General features: G+C 47.1%; 3 protein-coding genes across 3 annotated transcripts; 2 read left to right on the forward strand and 1 right to left on the reverse strand.

Moving 5' to 3' along the window:
* Positions 1–408: 408 nt before the first annotated feature.
* Positions 409–7098, forward strand: NEUTE1DRAFT_145502 (uncharacterized protein; the record flags this gene model as incomplete). The annotated part of the gene is made up of 5 exons (XM_009851426.1): positions 409–511; positions 2914–3428; positions 3860–3999; positions 4134–6686; positions 6810–7098. 5 exons carry the CDS (start codon positions 409–411, stop codon positions 6889–6891), a joined length of 3393 nt encoding a protein of 1130 aa, XP_009849728.1.
* Positions 7099–9588: 2490 nt separating this feature from the next.
* NEUTE1DRAFT_60990 (uncharacterized protein) lies at positions 9589–13078 on the forward strand (the record flags this gene model as incomplete). Its single annotated transcript, XM_009851427.1, has 4 exons — positions 9589–9866; positions 9943–10372; positions 10446–11591; positions 11650–13078. 4 exons carry the CDS (start codon positions 9589–9591, stop codon positions 12832–12834), a joined length of 3039 nt encoding a protein of 1012 aa, XP_009849729.1.
* Positions 13079–13405: 327 nt separating this feature from the next.
* On the reverse strand, positions 13406–16672 carry NEUTE1DRAFT_145504 (uncharacterized protein; the record flags this gene model as incomplete). Its single annotated transcript, XM_009851428.1, has 4 exons — positions 13406–13764; positions 13840–15554; positions 15624–15654; positions 16668–16672. 4 exons carry the CDS (start codon positions 16670–16672, stop codon positions 13638–13640), a joined length of 1878 nt encoding a protein of 625 aa, XP_009849730.1.
* Between the last annotated feature and the right edge of the window lie 5724 nt (positions 16673–22396).

Genomic DNA, 22396 nt, shown 5'->3' on the forward strand with positions numbered 1-22396 from the left:
TCGAAGACAATAGCCTCCCTAAATTCCAATTCAGCTAGGGGGGTATATTAAATAAAAGAGGTAACTAGGGTAGCCAGCCCAACTACCTTACGTAAATTAGCTACGCTAGCATTACCTCGATACTAGATTTTCTGTATAAGGGATTTCCCCAACACAGAGCTCTACACAATACACAGTCTGCACCCTCTACTGAATTAATACCCCTGCTCGTGCCCGTATTCTATAGAAGTCCCGGTCGGCGAGAGGGCGGGGGCAGCTCTTGCTTGTTCTGACCACAAAAGCAGCAGCAGGGCTCAGGGGATATGTACACTAGACAAATTCCCACCTCGGGCCAGGGCCTAAAACAAACAGTGAGGGCATGTGTGGGACTTTGTTGGCAGTTTTAGATTGTGAGGAACGGGAATCACAATGGGATCCGGGAAGTGGGCGTGGTGGGAACGGCCCGAGCGTCGAATGGGGACGGAAGACGGGAAGACTGGGGGCCGCCAAGATGAGAGACACGGGAGGAAAAGTCTGTGTTGAGCGTTGGTGTATAAATCATTGTAATCCACAAGCCTCCAAGGATTTCGACATCGAAGGACAACTTTGCAGTGGTAGTATTAGTCGGTTATTATTAACCAATTGCGATGAACCAAGACTATCTTGCATCTTGGGCCTATTGAGGTACTGGAGGATGGATACCCACGCGTACAGTCGAAAGCTGAGCTGATTTGTGAGCTATGTGAACTGCTGAAGAATCAAGTCATGTTCTCACGGGCAAAAATATCATTCTCCAACCGGCACTACTGCAAGGTACCTCTAGCCGAGCAAACGGGGATCGTTCTGGAGCATCTGTCAGCGAAATAGTACGGGAACTACAGTATGTTCATCGTAGCGAGAGTGGACATTGTGGAAAACGCCGTTTCCCGTCGAATCCAAACGAAGGCCTAGAGAAATCCATCTATGATCTTGTGTCTTTTCGGTCCGTCTTTTCACGATGGAAGAGGAGAGGAGTTGTAAACGGGGCTCTGGTAGAGTCTCCAAGGTACTGGTGTGAAGATGTTTTTGTTGAAAGGTCTTAATGATGAAGGCTAGGTCACGATGGGGTTTGATGTGGGCACAAGGCTCCCTGGCGTGCCTGGAAATATTGTCTTCTTGCTGCATCCATTGCTCATGGTGTCGTTGTGGCTTGTTAGATAGAGGTCTCTTGTTCTTGTTACATATGTTAGCTCGCGAGATTTGTTACAACGGTAGAGTAAGTCCGTAAACAGAAAAGGCAACATGGGGCCACGAGGTCACCACGAGGCAAGAGACATTGGCGCATTCTGATGTCAATACGTCCTGGATCTCAAGAAGTGACATCCTTGACCCACGATATCGGACCAACAGCAGGAGGTTGCCGTCTTGGTATTGACGGCAAGAACATGGGGTAAAAAGCAAGGTACCTGTCACGTACATAGCAGGGAGTTCAAACAGGTCCCCTTCAATCACATGCAAATAAGAGTCCCACTGCCCCATCCCTCCCTGCGAAACTGAGGCACGAGACACATCCTGGGGTTGAACAAAAGGAAGACTCGAAACATGTCTGTCTGTCTGTCAATGTTAAGACAATTGGAAAGTCCTTGAAGGTTGGGCGGGGTGATATTTTATGGGGATCCAGAGCCCTAAAACCGACGCGAGTTCCGCATCGTGTCTCTGGTCGGCTGTTCTGTCTCCGTGTCTGTGCTGGCAATGTACATAAGTACATAGCTAGAGGAGTTGAGTGCTACACTACTTTAGTTCAGACCTGCGGGAACGGCAAGATAGAACGATATCTTGCGCAGACCAATGTGAAGAAGTGCGGGATTTTCTCCCTTCTGTAGACACACATTAGTAAGAGCCTTTGAAATAGTAGCGTGCAGTCACACAAGATGAAGTCAGGACATGAGGTTCGATATGTGCCAAGTTCGGTACAGGTTCATCCGCCCATCGCCTCGAGAGCACCCCCTCCTCGCCAGATCGTTCCGCGCTAGTAGCAAGCGTGAGTCCGCTCAATCCGGGGATGACACTATGGCAGCGGTAGGCCTGCAATTCCGTCTGTGCTTGGCCGCCTCGCCTCCCAGGTCCTCTGCTGACAGTGACGGCAATCCAATTGGTACAGGTCGGTAACAGTTACCTAGACTAGTCCTCGCATCGAACGGAATTGTTCCCGCTTTCAGACCACGCACCCACCCACCTTCCACTTGCTCCTCCAAAGTCCCTTTCAAGTTCCCCAATCCCCACAGGAAGCGGGCTTCTTCACAAAGAAAAGCAGAAGACTGGAGAGAGCAAGCGACGGGTCGGAGACAAGGACGAAAAGAACACTTCGTTTTGACGCCCTTGTTCACGATCCCCCTCACTTTCCAACATCTTCGGGCACCTTGTCCGTACTTACCTTACCTACACCCAAGTACCTTCGCCTCGACCCGCTCCAGTAATCACCCTCTACCCACCCGACCTCCACGGAGAGGAATCCGTGATCAACAAAAAACCGACCTTGGTGCGACTGCGAACGCGGCCGCATTTGGACGCTTTCTTGATATTTGAAACCGTATCCGCATTGGGAGCTGCTACACCACATACAACCCGACTATGTTATTGCGCAGCAGCCAGGTCTAGGATACGAGACACGTCGACTCTTCTGGTCCCAAACCAAACCCCATCCCCCATCGCCCTAGAGGTCCAGGTAGCTTCCACGGCACACACACAATCGACAGTGACCAAAATACACACATGCTCCAAACGAACTGGCTGGAGACGCGAACGTCCAAGTCATCCACAACGGTAGCAGCACCTAGTACGGAGTACCGAGCACGGCGTAACACGGAAACTCCCAGGTCCAGAGGTTGGGTAGTTCACGCCAATAACTGACGAACCACGTCGATCGCTTCGGCCCCCCTCCCTCCCCTCCCCCAGAAACAGCAACGCAACCACCGACATCAACAAGCGCAGCTCTTCCGACACTGAGCGCAACTAGCCTTCTCTCCCTGTTCCAAAACCCCATCGACGATTGCGTGACACCCGGCTTTCCTCGTTTCGCCTCGAGGAGGGCGCAGCGCATCTCCCGTTACCATACGCTAATGGACCTGGACATTGACACGGCCAAGGGAGCAACAATGTCTGCGACAACGCCAGCGGAGAAGTCGACAACTGCTTCCGCCGCTCAGCAACAGGAGCAGCAGCAGCAGCAGCAGCAGCAGCAACAACAACAACGAAGACAATCGCAGCCGAGTCGACAACAAGCTCAGTCAAAGCAGCAACCTCCACCGCTGCAACCACACCCGCAGTTCAGCTCACAATCGCCGACTCAGTCAAGACAGTCGCAGTCGCAGTCGCCAGCACCGTCGCAAGCGCAATCTCAGGGTCAGCAGCCACCATCGGCTTCGACAGCCACGGGCACATCAACCGGCCATATGAGTTTCAGGAGGTTGGTAAATTCCGGCAAAAACTGGGGAGGATAACAGTCCGGAGCTCCTTTTAGCTGACATATCATTCGGAATAAACAAAAAAAAGACAACGAGCCTCTCGAGCTTGCGAAGTAAGTTGCAAACGTGTATTTTATAAGGTTTTGAGGCACTCTCCCCGCAATGGGCCCCCAATAAGATGCAGAAAGCCCAGAGCAGAGGCCACTGGCGGGATGCGACTCGTTGCGCCGCACTTCAACACCGAGCCTCGGCTCATTAGCTATCGCGTTATCTCTCGTGCGAAACCTAGGCTAACCACCCCGTCTTTGTAGACTTGCCATGCCCGTAAAGTACGACGCCCTCTTCTGAACAAAGCTTCCCAACCAATTGCCAAACCTCGGATCTGTCATATCACTTGTTTTTGAGCAACATGGATACTCACATCATGCCCGTTACAGGTTCGCTGCGATGCCGCAAGCCTCGGTGTTCCGTGCACCAATTGCGTCGCCTTTTCCATCGAATGCCGCATCCCGACGCCTAAACGCAAGAAGACTGCCGCGCAGAGCACCACCACTGCCCCTTCCAAGGACTCGGATAGGTATATGTTGTTCCTGCTTGAGTTTTACTCGTTCCTTTCTAGTTCCTTGCTTTTCTTGCCAACGGCCTCTCCCTTTCTTCCTGTTTTGATCACATGTGATCGCCTTGGTCTGCAAACAGCTGACCGGATCCCAGTGAGCGAGGAGACACCGAAGACCGGTCGCCGCGCCAGGCCGGTGCAAACAACACCTTCCCGGCTGGAACCCGACCTGCGACGGCCTACCATACCCAAGAGGGGACACCGACCACATCTGTCAACGTCAAGGAACAGGCGAAAAGGGAAAAGTACGACAATGCAACCCTGGCCAACTACATGAACCTCGTTATGAAGCCCAAGTTCACTAGAGCACCTATCACGGAGGCTGGGAGGGTAGCCTATATGGGCGAGTCTTCCAACCTCAACCTTCTCGTCCACGACCGCCAAAGCGACTCGGACGTGGTACATTATCCTCTGCCGGAACATGTACGGGGCAACAAGGCCAGGTTATCAGAGCTGGATAGCACCGAGATCGAAATCCTTCATCAGCGAGGCGCGTTTCTGCTGCCACCCCGATCTCTGTGCGATGAGCTCATCGAATCGTACTTTCAGTGGGTGCACCCCATAGTCCCCGTCATTAACCGGACCAAGTTTATGCGGCAGTACAAAGACCCCAAGAATCCGCCGTCACTGTTGCTGCTGCAAGCCATGCTTCTTGCCGGTTCTCGAGTCTGCACCAACCCCCAACTGATGGATGCAAATGGTTCCGCAGCACCAGCCGCTCTTACTTTTTACAAACGAGCCAAGGCCTTGTACGAAGCGGGCTACGAAGACGATCGGGTTACCATTGTACAGTCGCTCCTCCTGATGGGTTGGTACTGGGAAGGCCCCGAGGACGTTACCAAAAACGTCTTCTACTGGAGCCGTGTTGCTACCATTGTCGCTCAGGGCTCTGGCATGCACAGGAGCGTTGAGGGTTCGCAGCTGAGCAAAGCCGACAAGAGGCTGTGGAAGCGTATCTGGTGGTCATTGTTCACAAGGGACCGATCGACAGCTGTCGCGCTTGGACGACCTTGTCATATCAATCTGGACGACTCGGACGTGGAGATGTTAACGGAGGACGACTTCATCGAAGACGAGCCGGATAACCCAAGCGACTACCCACCGGACGAGACCCATGTTCAGTTTTTCCTGCAATACGTCAAGCTCTGCGAAATCATGGGGCTGGTCCTCTCTCAGCAGTATTCTGTTGCCTCCAAGGGCAAGGGGAAAAACGCCATCGATCTGACACACAGTGATATGGCCCTTGCCGACTGGCTTCAGAACTGCCCAAAGATTGTGTACTGGGAGATGCGGAACCACCATTTCTGGTCTGCATTGCTTCATTCGAATTACTACACCACTCTATGCCTCCTGCACAGAGCACACATGCCACCGAGTGGATCCCACAGGTGGCCTGATGACTCGCCCTACCCATCGCGTAACATTGCGTTCCAGGCGGCAGCTATGATCACCTCTATTATCGAGAATCTCCAGTCCAACCATCAGCTACGGTATTGCCCTGCGTACATCGTCTACAGTCTCTTCTCTGCGCTCATCATGCACGTATATCAGATGAGGTCGCCAGTTGCCTCCATCCAGCAAGTTACGCAAACCAGAATACGCACATGCATGGCCGCCCTGAAAGACGTTTCTAAAGTTTGGCTTGTGGGCAAGATGGTGTTTACTCTTTTCGAGTCCATTCTCGGGAACAAGGTCCTTGAAGAAAGGCTTCAGAAGGCGGCAGGTAAGAGACATCGTCGGATGCAGCAAGGCCTCTCTCAGCTAGAACAATATCGCCAGCACCAGCAGCTTCAACAACAACAACAACAACAACAACAACAGCAGCAGCAGCAGCAGCAGCAGCAGCAACAACATCAGCAACACCAGCACCAGCAGCAACAGCAGCAACGTGTACACGATCAGAAGCGTAAATACGATGAAATGGCCATTGATTTCAGCGTTAACACTCCCCAGCCCCAAGAATCTTACGAGCGTTCAAGGCCACAAACACCAAGTTTGACAACCAAGACGGAGACGACGCCCAGCACGATGCCGCCACCTGTCACGTCACCCCATAACCAGAACGGTCACCGTCCTCCGCACGATGCGTTTATGGGCGGAACGGCTTCGAGGCCGCACACTCGGCCAGCGACGCCTTTCAACCCATCCTTCTCGGTTCCAGCCACTCCACCAGATCTATACTTGGTGACCAGAAACTCGCCCAACCTTTCACAAAATATCTGGGAGAACTTTCAGCCCGACCAGCTTTTCCCAGAAAGTACCAATATGCCCCTCTTCCCTCACCTGTCACCTACCCAACAGCAATCCAGTCTGGACCCCAACATGATGCATATGCCAAGCGGGCTTCCCAATCAACCCATTGAGTATACACAGGGCGTTAAGCGCAACCTGGCTGGCAGTCCGTTGCCCAGCAACCCCAACAACAATAATAATGGCAATGGGTTGCTTCATCCTGGCGGCATGCCAGGGCAGGGCCAAGGCCAGCAGGGAGGATATGGAAATAATCAGTCTAATAGCTTCTGGAACGCCAACTTTGATGGGCAGATAGGCGGCGGTGGAGCGAATGACGGGCATAGCCCGAGTGACAGTTGGAGTAATAGCTCGGTGCATGGACAGTCTGTTCCGTCGACGCTTAATGTTGAGGACTGGTAAGTTTTTTATTTTTCAATTTTTTTCCTGGAATTGGTTTTTTTTTTTTTTGGGTGATTATTTGTTCCATCCTGCACGGCGTTCGGATGAAAACAGAAGCTAACATGGGATGAAATCTGCAGGTTTCAATTCTTTGGGATTAATAGTGATCCGTCGCAGGGATACATGAATCTTGACATCCCGGAACTGATGAGGCAGTTGTAATCGTATCGATCCCAGCCCATAAGAGTTGATGTTGGCGTATGATGAGACTATGGTAACTATCAGTCTCAAAATGAATGGTGTGGTGCAGAACTGTATAAGGCCTAGGCTGGCGACTGTGGTCACTATATCCTTTCGCATTTCAGCACTCATACAAGCAGTTTTAGGAGGCATTGGCAGGAAAACTCAATCACAAATACTCTTTATTGGATATGATAACCTGTGTCGATTGAGTTGTGGAAGAAGGGATGCATCGATACGAAGGGACAGACTGCAGTGTTGCGCGAAACCAAGACTGTGAATGGGTAAAACCTCACCCAGTGACCCAGTCCCAGCGCTTCTCTCACATGATCACAGCGACCCGCACAGCAACCCACACCCAGATCAGCGCTTTAACTGATGTTGCTTCAGACGAATCTGATCTGAATCATGGTGGATTAGATTATGGGTTAGCGCCAGGACCAATTTTCTTTTCATTCGTTGATTTGTTCACCTTTTGACCATCGCTGATTGTTTCTACCTCGGCAAAATGATGTATGTAGTGTGCTAGTGGCCGCGTTTCTGGCCGCACATTTGTCCAAGGTCGAGACGAGACGCCCATGCGCCGTACCTTGTTTTGTTCCGTTTGAACAACCTTTTTTTCTTTTTTTTTTCCTCGCTGCTGAACAGAGAGTTACAAGAGGGGCAGGAAAGGGTCACAGTATTCAAAATCATATTTTCTGTTTGACAGGCATGTAGATGGGATGCTTCATGCCAGCCTCATCCCCGGAAGTACCATCCATTGAGCGCTTCTCGAGAGTGCGAGAGGTAGATGTGAAAAGGGCAGTTGACCAATCATATCGTGAAGCAATCCTCTGACGGGGATATAGGGTCGAGCACCTGGCTTTCCGCATATTGTAGAGCCCCATGAACTGACGCCGTTCCGATGGTGAGGAAAGTGCACATGTCGTAGCCGTGATATTGACAGTATGTAGAGATGAGATATCCGTGTGTATGGATCCAGGAAAAGGCCGCTCTCGCAACCTGAACCTGTCGATCGTCAGCTGCAAGATGTGATGTGATAGTGAAAAGAGAAACACCCCCGCGTTTTGTAGCGGGGTTGTTCTTTCATCACTCTGTTTCCACATCCGTTGAATGTGGCTGCCTTGAGCGTTACCACGCACAAAAGGAGATGAGGCTCGGTTAAGTAATTTCATCACTTATACCTTTCTTCAGTTTCCTCATTCCATCATTCTTGTCAGGTTGGACTCTTTCCTCTTTCCTCACAATCGATGAAAGAAGTGGATAGAAGCGCGTCTAATGAAGAGGTGAAAAGAGGGGTCAGCCGTTGGGCGCCACACTAACAAATCGCTGCACTGGGCGTTCATAGCCGCCGGCTTGTAGCTTTGTACCACACCCGGACTGTACGGGTATCCGAATCATTGGAGGATTGTTTCCGAAAATGGGGACCAGGGCAAGGCATTGGATATCGAGCCATGAAGCAACGCCCATCCGGACGGGCGATATGGATGGGGGGGGAGGTGTGGAAAGATGGACTAGGCAGTGCTAAGCTTATTATACCTTCCTGGTCTTATAATGGAGCTGCTTCCCCCGTCTGAACATGTGAGGAATATGCCTGAAGCGATCTGCAGCCGGCGGCTAACTTGGAGAGAGCGGATGGAATCCATCTCTTGGTTTGCCTCTTCTTCGCTCGATTAGTTTCCGCTTGGATATTCTGGTCCAGCAAACCTCACTGGGTGTCTTCGATTTCAAGCTAAGTGCTTGCGGCTTTCACGTTGAACTCCATTTTGAATATCAGAGGAATCTTGTAGGTCTGAATCACAGCTGGAGAGAGCCCGGCCGGTGACAGGGGATGAAGCTATACGGGACTGTCTCCGTAGTTGGGTGGCTCCTTCCCCGGCAGCTGCCGCCTGCCCCATCACGCCCATTGCTGCCCGCCGCCTATCGATGACCTGTCAAGCTGTGCACATATAACATATGACGGGGCCTGGAGGTGCCGCCCTTTCGCTTATACGATGAGCGAGACCGAGACAACTTTTGCAAAGGTTGGCCATAAATAACAAGTATTGGTTTAAATATTACCAAGCAACAGCACCTCAGCTTCGTGTCTTGTCAATCGTCAAGCGTCGCCAAGGTACCTCTAGGTAGTGACCAAGCAACCATAAGGTAAGGTAGAGAGAGGTAGGTAGTTCGCCTTGTGCCTGCTGCACCTCACCAGTTCCCCGGATCTCCCCCTCCCCAACCCCCAAAAAAGTAAAAAGTCCACAACGTGGTTCTCGACTTTACGGTCCACTCCAGCACGGCCAGGCGGCCACCAACGCTCATCACCACAGCAGAATTCACAGCAGGGCAACCGCCGTTGGCAAAGTACCAGGTACCCCTCTGCCGCACGCGAGCTCTGACGACACAAGCTGGCTTGTTACCCAAAGCTTACACGAACACGCAACTCTCCTCCCTCTCACAACTCGTCAACCACCAATTCCGCCTTTTCCCCCAGTCTACCATATAACATCGGCAAAGTAGGCTTAGGAAAGCTGCAGTCGTCACGCGGAAGACAACACGGAAAACCCACAAGAACTTGGATTACAAGCCGCCAGAACCGGGACTTTCGTCTTGTCTTGTCCCCGCATTCCGAACTCCATCGAGTCGTTTACCGAACCGAGACGCTGAATTCCAACCGCCCGCTCATAATCGCCCAACATGGTGCAGGCGCCCATGATCTCGGTGCCCCTCAAGGCCACAAGCGAGATTGACTGGGTTGCTCCCCTCAAGAACTACATTCGAAATACGTACGGCGATGATCCGGAGCGCTATGCCGAAGAATGTGCGACCCTCAACCGGTTACGCCAGGATATGCGAGGCGCCGGGAAGGACAGCACGTCGGGAAGGGACCTGCTCTATCGCTACTACGGCCAGCTCGAACTTTTGGATTTGAGATTTCCGGTGGACGAGAAGAACATCAAGATTTCCTTTACATGGTATTGTCCCTTCCAGCGCGGCTAAACCATGTGTTCGGGGCCCACATCGGTTGCTAACCATCTGCTGGTTCTGTAGGTTCGACGCTTTTACTCACAAGCCCACAGCGCAATATTCGCTGGCTTTTGAGAAGGCCTCCATCATCTTCAACATTTCCGCCGTTCTATCCTGCCATGCGGCACACCAATTGCGAACCGAGGAGGCGGGACTCAAGACGGCATACCACTCGTTCCAGGCCTCGGCCGGCATGTTCACCTACATCAACGAGAACTTCCTCCACGCGCCCTCGTCCGATCTGAGCAGGGAAACGGTCAAGACGCTGATCAGCATCATGTTGGCCCAGGCGCAAGAGGTCTTCCTTGAGAAGCAGATTGCTGATCAAAAAAAGAATGGTCTGCTCGCCAAGTTGTCTAGCCAAGCAGCCGCTCTCTACGCCCAGGCTGTTGAGGGCGTTCAAGAAAATGTCACCAAGGCCATTTTCGAGAAAGTTTGGCTGTCTGTGGTTCAGGTAAGTTGTGTTGGCGTGGGGTCCTGATCAGGATGGATGGGAAATCTGGGGCAAAACTGACACAGAATAATAGATCAAGCTTAACTTCATGAACTCACTCGCCCAGTACTACCAAGCCCTCGCTGATGAGGATGCAAACTCTTATGGCGTGGCCATTGCGCGTCTTGAAATTGCACAGGGTCTTGCCAAAGAAGCAAACAAGATGGCACACAGTTTTCCTACCTCAGTGCCCCCAAACTCGAATTTGACCTCCGACTGTGGCCACATCCTGGCAGATGCGACCAAAAGACACCTCGCAACTGTCAAGGAAAAATTGGAGGAACTCAACAAGGAAAATGACATGATCTACCATCAACCCGTACCTGCCGAGGCCAGCGTTGCACCGGTCCCCAAGCTGCCGGCTGCAAAACCGATACCCGTTAGCGAGCTATATGCCGGTCAGGATATTCAACGGATTACCGGCCCCGATCTATTCGCGAAAATTGTGCCTCTTGCGGTTACCGAATCGGCTAGCTTGTACGATGAAGAGAAGGCCAAGCTGGTGAGAGCAGAGACGGAAAGAGTGGAAACCGCAAACAGCGAGATGGCGGCTAGCCTGGACTATCTCAGGCTTCCGGGCGCTCTTCAGGTTTTGAAGGGAGGGTTCGATCAGGATATCCTTCCTGACGAAGACTTTAGGACATGGTGTGTGGATGTCGCGGATCACGAAAACCCTCACAGGATTTTCGAATATCTTCATACCGAAAAGCAGGCCATTTCAACAATACTGGATAAGAGTAGCAGGCAGTTGGATATGGAGGAAAGCGTGTGTGAGAAGATGCGTTCCAAGTACGATGCGGAATGGACCCAGCAGCCGAGTTCGCGGTTGACCACTACGCTCAGAACGGACATTAGGAGGTATAGGGAGGCCTTGGAAGTGGCAGCGAAGAGTGATGGGCAGCTCGCGACAAAGCTTAGAGCCAACGAAAACGAGTTGGACGAGATGCGCCAGGCCGCGCAGCATGGAGAGATCGATGAGTTGTTCCAGAGAGCAGTCAGGAAGTCGCGAAAGTCAAACCCGAATAGCCCCGCCACCGTGGAACCTAACCTTTTGGAGGCCGATTTTGATGACGGTGGCCCGAGTGTGGTTGAGCAGATCCAAAAGGTGGAAGATATTCTGAAGAAGCTCAGCTTGGTGAAGAAGGAGCGTCTGCAGGTACTACAGGATCTGAAGCAAAAGGTATGTTGATCACGATGAAGAGTCGTGTGTAGTTCATCAAGAGCTGACAAAACAACAGGCGCACAGTGATGATATTTCCCAAATTCTTATTCTCAACAAGAAGTCGATTGCAAACTATGAGCAGCAACTCTTCCAACAGGAACTGGAGAAGTTCAGGCCTCATCAGAACCGCCTCGTGCAAGCTTCACACAAGCAGGCTGCTCTCATGAGGGAGCTTACAGTAACATTCAACAATCTCCTTCAGGACAAGCGAGTGCGTGCCGACCAAAGCCGATACGAGTCGGTGCAACGATCGCGTACCTCCGTTATCAACAAGTACAAGCGTGCCTACCAAGAGTTCTTGGACCTTGAGGCGGGTCTGCAGAGTGCCAAGAACTGGTATAAGGATATGCGACAGGAGGCCGAGAGCCTGGAGAAGAACGTCGAGGCGTTCGTCAATAACCGTAGAGCAGAGGGTGCCCAGCTTCTCAACCAGATCGAGCAGGACCGGGCTGCCAACAAGAGCTCCCACGCCGCGCTGGAACAAGAGCGGTTGAAGAATCTCATGGAGCGCATGTCGATGGACCCATCACCGACCTCCCCCAAGCCTTCATCGGGATCAGGAGGCCGACCTACGCCCGCTCCCTTATCATTCGCTCCAGCAGCTGTCTCCAACACGCCACTGTCAGCCTACCAAAAGTCCAACTTTTCTACCCAGTATCCCGCCTCGCCGCCAGCCACACAAGTTCCCCACAACCCCGGGGGCCAGCAACAGACCCCCTATCAACAGTACAACCCCAGCTCCCTTGGCCGCATCCCCGGCCCCGCCTCCCCACCTCCGAACCAAACAAGCTTTAACATCGGCCCCGGCCGCCACCCCGCCTCTCCGCCACCGACGCAAACCTCCTTCGCCCAATCCCGCCCTTATAGCTTGACGACGTACGGTAACCCTTCGGCACTGAATCCTCAGGGTGGACAATCGCAGCAATCGCAGCCAGGAGGCTACGTCCCTCCAGGCTTCGTCCCACCTCCGCCGCCTCCGGGACCCCCGCCGCTGGGTCCGCAGCAAACAGTGCATTACGGCGGGAACGAGTATTATGCTGGTGCCATGGGTAATCCGAATATTGGAAGGCCGGGGTCGGGGCAGCAGGGGCCACAGGGGCAGCAAGGGGGTTGGGGACAGCCGCCGCCGCAACAGCAGCTGTATCAGCAGCAGGGAGGGGGAGGGGGTGATCCTTGGGCTGGGTTGAGTGCTTGGAAGTGAGAGGATACATCTGATTCGTGTATAGGTAAGGATTGGATGAAAGGATATTGTAGGTACGCTGAAGCTCAAGAGCGAAATGAGGAGTTGGAGAACGTATAAGGAAGGTTATAGGGATGGGGAGGAAAGAAGTTGAGCTGAGCGGCAGGCGGTGGTTTCATTGGTTATTGGTTAGTAGCAAGAGGTTAGAAAGAATCTATTGACAACCCCTTTCTCTTGTACAACATCTAAGGAGGTAGTCCTAAAAGCGGATATAAGCACCTACTTAAAGTGAGTAGGACCTGACAGCCAGCTTAGTGAATGGTTCGCAAAGTCTTTGTGTGAACACATCCTAAGAAGGTGGACAATATCCGCAGCGAAAGAGTCTTCAACAACATTATCACGGTGTATCGACATATTGTACGGCTTCACAAGATATGGTGAATACGGGGGCTTGATGCAAATTTTGTTCAGATATATATGCCACTTAATATTGACCCTCCTCCCCGTCAGGGAAAACTACCTGAACCAGATGCAGAAACAGATGGTATATATGAAGTTGAAACAAACAAAAGAAAACAGGAAAAAAAAAAGGACAAAAAAAAAAAAGAGACATCATGATATATAGCTAAAATGGACTGGTACAACATGCATGCTACTGTTCTTCCTTGTTCTTCTGCTTCTTCTTCCCTTGTATCCGCCTTCCGGATTCTATGTATCTTTTTCCTTATCCAAAACTCATGTCATGCCTTTCATTTCCTTTCCTTCCTCTTCTTTTCACGTTTCTCAACTTCCCATGCCCTAGCCCAAAGCCTACAGCTTATAGCTTAGAGCTTGGACTTGGGAGCCTCCAGAGTGGGGATAAGGAGATCGCGGAGGTCGTTGGCGGCCTCGTTGAGGTAGTAGCTCATCCTGTCGGAGCCGAGGCCCTTGGAGACGATGTTGAAGTTGAGGCTGTGAAAGTGTCACATGTTAGCATTTTCATCTGATGTCATGTATGCGGGAAATGGAAGGGGTGGAGCAACTAACCTGTTCTCGTTGATCATATAAGCAATACCGAATCCCTGGTCGATAACCTGGCTCCATCCGTATCCGTTGAAGAACTCGGAGCTCAGCTGAGAAGTAGACAAATACCACGAACTCGAGTAGCCGTAGGCGGGGTCCTGGTACAGAGCGGGAACCTCCTGATTGGGCTCGAGCAGGCGCTTGAGGCCAAACAGGTGGCGGTCGACGCCCTTGCCGTCCGAGGCGGCCGAGATGTACTCGAGGTGGGAGTCAATGGCCTTGCGGAAGAGCTCGACCTTGGTCTTGTCGTCGACGCTCGCGTCGTTGGCGGCCTTGCAAAAGGCCACGCTGGCCTCGCTGACGGAGCGGCACGTCTCGGTGCGACCCTGCTGGAAGCGGCGGGTGGCGGCCGACTCGTAGGTCGGACGGTTCTTGCCGTACATCTTGTAGTAGGCCAGCTGGATGATCATCTGCACGTAGGCGTCGGGGGAGCACTTGAACTTCTTGATCAAGCCCTTGCCGTAGCCCTGGAAGGCCTGCACCGCGAGCTGGTGCTGGCCGATGACGTTGTTGAAGTCAGTAATGGCCCGGTCGATCTCGGCCTGGACCTCTTTGGTGACGTTGAACTTGACGGCTTCGGGCTCGGGCAGGTTGGAGCGCACCGAAGGGTCAGAGAAGTCGAGCTTGTTGTTGAAGATGACGTCGTTGACGAAGTCGTTGAGGCGGTGAGTGGGCGTGCCGTCCATCATGCTGTGCTCGCCCATGAAACCCGAGGTGCCGTTGTCGTTGACGATGAACTGGAGAGGCTTGTCGTACCAGCGGTTCTGGCCGTCACCGTGCCAGTACTGGTGGGCGCGCTCCTCGAGGGTGACGGGGGCGGCATCGTCAAGGCAGACGACGAAGGAAGAAGCCTCAATGGCCTCGAGAGCCTTGGCGTTCTTGGGGTCGGCGGAGAGGAGAGTAGCGCGGGCGTCGGTCCAGACGTCGCGGTTTTCGGAGGTGAGAGCACCGACAGCGGGGGCGCGCGAGGCGGCGAGCTCGTAGACGCGCTTGAAGGCCTGCTCGAGCTCAGCGGTGTTGAGCTGCTTGCCACCAACCTCATGGTAGATCTTGTAGAACTGGTTCTTGCGGATGGCGAGGATGTACTTGTGCTCGTCGGCGCTGAACTTGACGGGGTAATCGGCGGGCTTGGCAGCAACGCGGCTGGCGTTGAACATCCACTTGTAGGAGTCCATGCAGATGGGGAGCTTCTTCATGTACTCGGGCTCGAGAGTGCCCTGGTCGACCATCTTCTTAAACTCGAGAGCAGCAGTGGTGATGGCAGCAGCGCGCTTGGCAGGGTCGCGGCGGCGGCGGTCATCGCGGTGAGAGTAGAAGTAGCTGACGTAGGGGACAACGGGGTCGCGGTAGGAGAGGTAGGCCGCATCATTCCACCACTCGTAGAGCCAGTTCTTGTGCTTGGGGTCTTCGCGACGGGCTACGAGCTTCTCCTGGAGCTTGCGACCAGGGCCATTGGGGGCAATGAAGGCGTCAATGGCCTTCTTACTGTTCTCGAGCTCCTGGGGACTGAGAAGGGGCTTCAAAGACTGGTAGTAGCGGGCAGCCGTCTCCTCGAGGGTAGGGACGGGAAGACGGGGGAGAGACTCCTGGAAGCGGAGCATGGGGCCTTTGGACTTGTCCTCGACATAGCCGGCGGGGAGGGAGCTGTTCTTCCTTGTTTGCGCCATGGCGGAGATTCTCTGAAGGAGAGAAAGGTCGTCAGTCAGTCGCGTGCGCGCAGCAAGGAAGGGAAACCATCCATGACTTACAAGAGGGGTAATAGCAGCGGAGGTTGGTTGTCTAAAGAGGTGTCTAAGCGTAGTAGACCGAGCCTCAGATCGCACAATGGAAGCCAACATTACTCGATAACCACGGACAATGGTGGAGCTAAGAAGAAGAAGAGGAAGAAGAATAGCAAGTAGTGAAGACGGGAACGGGAGGCGGAAAAGGGAAAAAGAATAAAAAGAGAAAGCAGGGCAGTGAGGCAGACGCGGGAGGCGAGGCAAGTTATGAGGCAGACGTGGAGGCGGTGGGTTTGATGTACACCTTGAGGGGTGCTGCCGACTACAACTCGGTAGCTCGGAAGTCGGAACAAGTGGACACTTTTGGGCTTGTCTCGTGGATATTGTTTACTCGCGGAGGTGGCCCATGGGGGGATGGTTGTCGATGGAGACGGGCAAGACGGGGGGGGGGACCGGGGCACGGGAGACAAACCACCACCGACATGAAACCTTGGCCGGACTTATTGTAGGGTACCTTGAGGGCATGTATATCTCTGCAGGCCGAGGCTTTGTCTCCAAAACTGAAAGAGATACATAGTAGATCTCACCAATCCTACCCCAACTGAGAGCCAGTGTCAGGCTACGGTATCCTCCGCTCACCATGTCGTCGACCATGTCCCATCTGTTTCTTCAGATCAGATCCCATGATAGTGGTCCGTGATGCTTGCTGTGCTTGATTCCGCAGTCGTGGTACCTGTCTGTTCTCATTCCATCCTATCTCCCTAGGGATGTACCCGTCTGTGTAGTGTGTACCCGCTTCGCGGGGATCTTTCCGCCCGCACGTTCTTCTCTCCCCATTCCCCCATCTCCCGTCTCTCTAGTTTCTCCAACTGCCCGTTGAACTGGGATTGGATTGGGAGGAACAAAAAACGTGGGGCAGTTACACATTCCGTCGCTATCTACATAGGCCGCTGAGATGATATGAGAGGCCGAGCATACGCCGTAGACTACCGTCACTACGTAGGCGACAGAGGTACTGTACAATGAACAAAAAAAAGTGGATGCGCTTGCCCGAGTGACCCACTGGCTGACCCCATTTACCCCTCGAGCCGAGGCTCAAAGTAGCCGACGGCAGTGGCATTGACGATTGCCAAGAAACTCTCTCCCCAATTCAGGCCCAGTGAGCTTGAGTCCTGTAGAATACGGGCACGAGCAGGGGTATTGATTCAGTAGAGGGTGCAGACTGTGTATTGTATAGAGCTCTGTATTGGGGAAATCCCTTATATAGAAAATCTAGTATCGAGGTAATGCTAGTGTGGCCCGCTTACGTAAGGTTTAGGCTAGCTACCCTAGTTACCTCTTTTATCTAATACACCTCCCCAATTGAGTTAGAATTTAAAGAGGCTGTTGTCTTTAAAATTATTTATAGATTCTACACCCTTCCTATTCCTTTTCTAATAATTACCTTTAAAGGTATTGTTTATTCCCTTTTCTATTAATAAGGAAGGTTAATAGTACCCTTTTTAATAATTAAACTACTAAGTTCCATAGTTTAGTAGTTAGAGCGTTGGAATATTATTTTTAACTATCCGTCTACTATCTCTTAAATATATTTAAAAGTATAATTAACGGATTACCTCTAGATAATATACCCAAAGGTCGTAGGTTCAAATTTTACTGGGACTAATCTTTTTGCTTTTTTCCTTTTTTCTCCTTATATAATTGAATTACTATATTAGTACCTCTCAATTTTTAGAGGTTATCTCAACCGTATAATATAGGAAGGCTATTTATACTTATAATAATACTCTCTTAGATTTTTATCCCTTAATCGCTCTCTTTAGCTAACCCTCTTCGTCGATTACAATTAAATAGCTTGCTTCTATTATTACTAATTCCCTTCTCTCTCTTTATTTCTTTTTAATATTTATTATATTAAATTACTTTATAAACTCTTAATACTTACGCGCATCGAACGCTTTAGTAAATCTATCGGTAATTATTTTACCGGTAGATATGTAGTATATATTAATAAGGTTGTATTATTAGCCTTCTTTAAATTAATAATTGTAAATATTAATATATTTAAACTTAGTTTAGAGTTTAGAATTCTCTTTAGTAATAAAGTGTATCGTCTATTTATTATTATAATCGAGGGGAATAACTTCAATCCTAAATTGAAAGGTAAGGGAATTAAAGAGCCTTTTAGCCTATATACCTTTCTTTATTTCTTAAGCGAAGAATAATAATTCTACTTCGGTTATTAAAATAATAACTATATTTTATTTATTAATATACTAATCGATTATACTACTAAATAATTATATTGTAAATCCTTATAAGCTTCTTCGGTCGTTAGTATTATTAATAAAGGATATATTAATATAAATTTTAAATTTATTACCTTCTTTTAATTGGAGGGTATAATAATTAGTACTATAAAGGTATACCTTTATTCGCTTGACTACCAAGTAATAAACTGGTCCGGGGTTAGTTAGGAAGCGAATTAATTAGGATAATATAAAAGTAATATTGGGTCTAGTAATTATAGTAAAGTATAAGACTATACTGATTATTTATTAATATAATTTAATTACATACTATATAGAGGATTAAGGTTAAGAAATAAATTTTTTAATTATTATAGGGGTATTAAGGGGTTTTTTCTCTATTTAATTCCTTTAATTATTTTGAAGATATACTTTTGCTAGGATAGTTAGAATAAACGGTATAGGCGGTCTCGAATAACCTCGATACTTAAAAATTATTAAATATTTTAATTGTTGGTTAATTAATAGTATTATTTAAGAGTAATAATTATTCCCTCTACTAATTGCGAGTATTTTAGTTTATAAGCGAAAATAATATTATTAAAGTAGAAGAAAACAATTATATTCTCTTTAATTAATATATATAATTCTATAGGGATAGGAGTAAGGTTAGTTTCTATAAGAGTTTTAGTAAATTCTTTTTATTAAAATAGTAGAGAATATTATAACTTATATAGAATATATAGTAGTTTTAATACTTTACCCTTATATTCCTAAATGCGCGGTAGCTTTATATAGATAATTTCGTTTAGTACTATATTAATAAAGGTATTAACCGTATTGTACTATTTGAGTTCGAAATTGAAATAAGTATCGATTACTATTATAATCCTAAAGGATCGGATTGCGAGGGTAGCAGCGTACGTTTTTCGTACGTTATTACGTAATTGTTGATTTTTTTAAATTACTAAACGAGCTTTATATTTAAAGTAATACCCTTCTATATTGAATTTGTATATATACATTTCTATTGAGCTAAGTAATTTAATAATTAAATTAGTAGGCTACTCGTTCTTATCAATTTACGCCTAGAATTTCTTCTCTTTATAATTCTTTATATATCTTTACTTAGTTTTATAGAAAAGATTACTAAACGGATAATAATTAAAATTTCTATAAACCTGAGGAGGAAGAGGGAATTCTCGTTAGTAGAAATTAGTTAAAGTATTAAAGTTATTATAATAATTTATATAATATTTCTAATTAATTTTAAATCGTTAGAGAACTTCTCTCCTTCCTCCTTTTTATTAATAGCTATACGTTTTAATCGGTTAAAGGTTTCCATATCGATAGGCTATCTATTGTATAATTTAACGTTTATTTTATTTAAAGTAATTAAAAAGGATTTAATTTAATAGAGGTATTTATTATATATTAGCTAGTTCTATTGAGGGTGTAACGTACTAAGACTATTAATAAGGAATAATACTAAATTTTCTAAGGGAATAAAATAACCCGTCTCCTCTTCTTTATTTATTATTATATTTTACTAATTGTCTTATAGCCGTAATTTTAATAATAGAGCTCCAATACCCTCTCTTTATTCCTCCTTTTATATATATATAGATTCGGTTAGTTTAGAAATTATAGCACTATTAGTAGTAAGTAGGAATTTAATGACCGGATTAATCTCTTTATCTTCTTTTTCGGCGCTTCTAGTAAATAACGGATCGGATATATTAAATTCTAATTAATAAATATTATTCAATTATATAGCCAACTCTTTAAGGGAGATATTAAGGGTATTATAGAGTTTCTTAATTTCATTTATAAAGATTTTGTCTTTATTAAAGATTATATTTCTTATTATAATTAATTAATTTATATATAGGTTTTCAATATAATAAATATTATTAGATTAGTAGCCGACTAAATATTTTACTTAAGTACGTTGTTTAAGCTTCTAGGTCCGTTTTTAACTACGTAGGATATTAATTATAAGCGTAAAAGTTTTATAATTATAGATTTTACAGTAGGATAATTGTAGTACTAGTCTTTACTAACCGCCGTTATAATTAATTATATATGTGATAAAATGCTCTTCTAGGGATTTCTAATTAAATTCCTATTGTAGAATTAAGTTATATAAATATATTACTACTATTATTATCTCTCTCTAAAATTCTTATAATTATAAGGGATCTACGAGGTATATACGTAGGTAGGCCTTAAAAAGAGCTTAAAATAACTAACAAAGAGGAGGAGGTTCTATACTAGTATGGCTGGCATAGAGCTATCAGCTAAATATACGAAATGCGGTAGGTATCGAAGGTATTAGAAATGCTAAGGCTAGAAATGTAGCCCGTGCGGCTCCCGAGGGATGCACCTAATAGCACGCAGTACATCTAGCGCTAAGACGGCTAATGGCAACTAATTAGCCCGTACACCCAATTAGAGGGTACGCTTAACTTATATGCTAGGTAAATATATATCCCTGGGCGCCAGCCCTATAATATTACTTCCTACTTCTCCCTTCGAAAAATGGTTAGAAATGCTATATATAAGAAAGAATATAGGCGCTCTAGTACCTCCGGTACTCCTAAGCACTCCTAAGAACTCTTAACTACCCGGGTTTATATAAAAGAGTAACGATTAAATAAATAATTAACGATAAAATTAATTAAGTATATCTCCCTAAGAAAGTCCTATTAATTACCTTAATACTTATCTTTTACGTATATACTAATACTAGCTATACCCTCGAATTGTGTGATGGCTACTACGCCGGGTACCCCTAAGCTCCTTGTTGAAGCTTTGAAATGCCTTATAATATTTAGTTCTATTTAATTGTAAAGATTACCACTCTGCCGACTTTATTATCGGATTTGTATAGTACCGGCCTTTTTCTATAGTTATAGTAGTATTTAGTATATATATTTTTAATAAGATTCGCTACTATTAATGCGTAAGTAGGGTATATATAGCCTTCCTGGGCTAGGAATTTCTAAAGTTCGGCTAAATTTATAGGGAGCCCTAGTATTTATTAGGTTTTATTAGGCTAATATTTATACTTATTATTTATTATTATTATTAATTTCGTTATCTTCCTCCGGGCTTCTAACTAATTCGAGTATCCAAATATATTAAATTTGGACCTTCTTACTTGGGTACTTATTAGCCTAATAGGAGGGTGAGCCGTAAATTATATAAGTACCTTTCTTCTTTTATTTTTATTATTATATTTCTATTAGATTGTTACTACTATAATTACTAGAATTCCCTACCGGGGTAGGCCGAGCCCGGGTATCAGCAATATTTATCAGTTCCCTTTTATTAATATAGACGGCGGTATTAGAGTGCTCTATACTACTCCCCCTAAGAAAGTTATTACTATTAAAACGTTTCAAAAATGTATAAAGCTCCGAATAGGAGTCTAGAACTTCCGGCCGTTTACGGAGGCGCTCGAACTACTCGTCGTTTAAGGAGGATATTAATAAATTAATAATAGCCTAATTTAGCTATATATTAACTTTAATTCGGTAAAGGACTTCTTTAAAGCGGATAAGGAAGTAAGATATAGATTTTCAAAACTTCTATTATAAGGTAAAGAGCTTAAGGCTAATTTTTTTATTTTAATTAACTTCTCCGTAATTAACCCGGAGCTTCTCGAGAAGGCCGGCTGGTGTTTAGTTGGCTGGAGATTGTATAAAGGAAAAGAGAATCTAATAGACAGTAGGTAAAAGGCTAAAGTAAAGGTAGTAGAATTAGGCCTCTAGATTATTAATAGTGCAGCCGTTAATATAAAGTTTAGCCTCGGCCGTATAAATCTACGAATCTAGCTCTTTTTTATTGCTAGTATATTTATTAAGGTACGGGAGTACTAGTTTCAAAATACTAAAGGACTCGGTTCCGGAAGCTTTTAAAGTAGCCAATTTATTAACTAGAATTTAAATACTATAGTAAACTACTATTAATATTCAGAAGCGTTCTAAGCCTACGGAATTAAGGCTATAGTAGTATAATAAGGTAAAAAAAGGGGGTTAGCAGTTGGAGTACTCTTCGGCAGCTAGAGAAGATCGGTACGGTAGCGAATATATTAAAAACTGCTAGGGAGTTAGAAAAAAATTGAAAAGAAGGTCGGTTATAATATAAAGGATTTACAAAGTATATACGTAGGTAAGCCTTAAAAAGAGTTTGAAATAACCAATAAAGAGGTGGAGGTTCTATGCTAGTATAGCTGGTATAGAACTATTAACTAAATATACAAAATATGGTAGGTATTAAAGGTATTAGAAATACTAAGGCTAAAAATATAGCCCGTGCGGCTCCCGAGGGATATACTTAATAGTACGTAGTACATTTAGCGCTAAAACGGCTAACGGTAGCTAATTAGCCCATATACCCAACTAGAGGGCACGCCTAGCTTACACGCCAGGCAAACACATATCCCTAGGCGCTAGCCTCGTAACAATAGTAAATTTATTAATTCTCTTATTACCGCTGACTTTTCCCTAATTATACCCCCCAAACGTTCGGCGCCGCCGTTCTATG

The sequence above is a fragment of the Neurospora tetrasperma genome (assembly GCF_000213175.1).
Source record: "Neurospora tetrasperma FGSC 2508 unplaced genomic scaffold NEUTE1scaffold_2, whole genome shotgun sequence".
NCBI classification, from domain to species: Eukaryota; Fungi; Ascomycota; class Sordariomycetes; order Sordariales; family Sordariaceae; genus Neurospora; species Neurospora tetrasperma.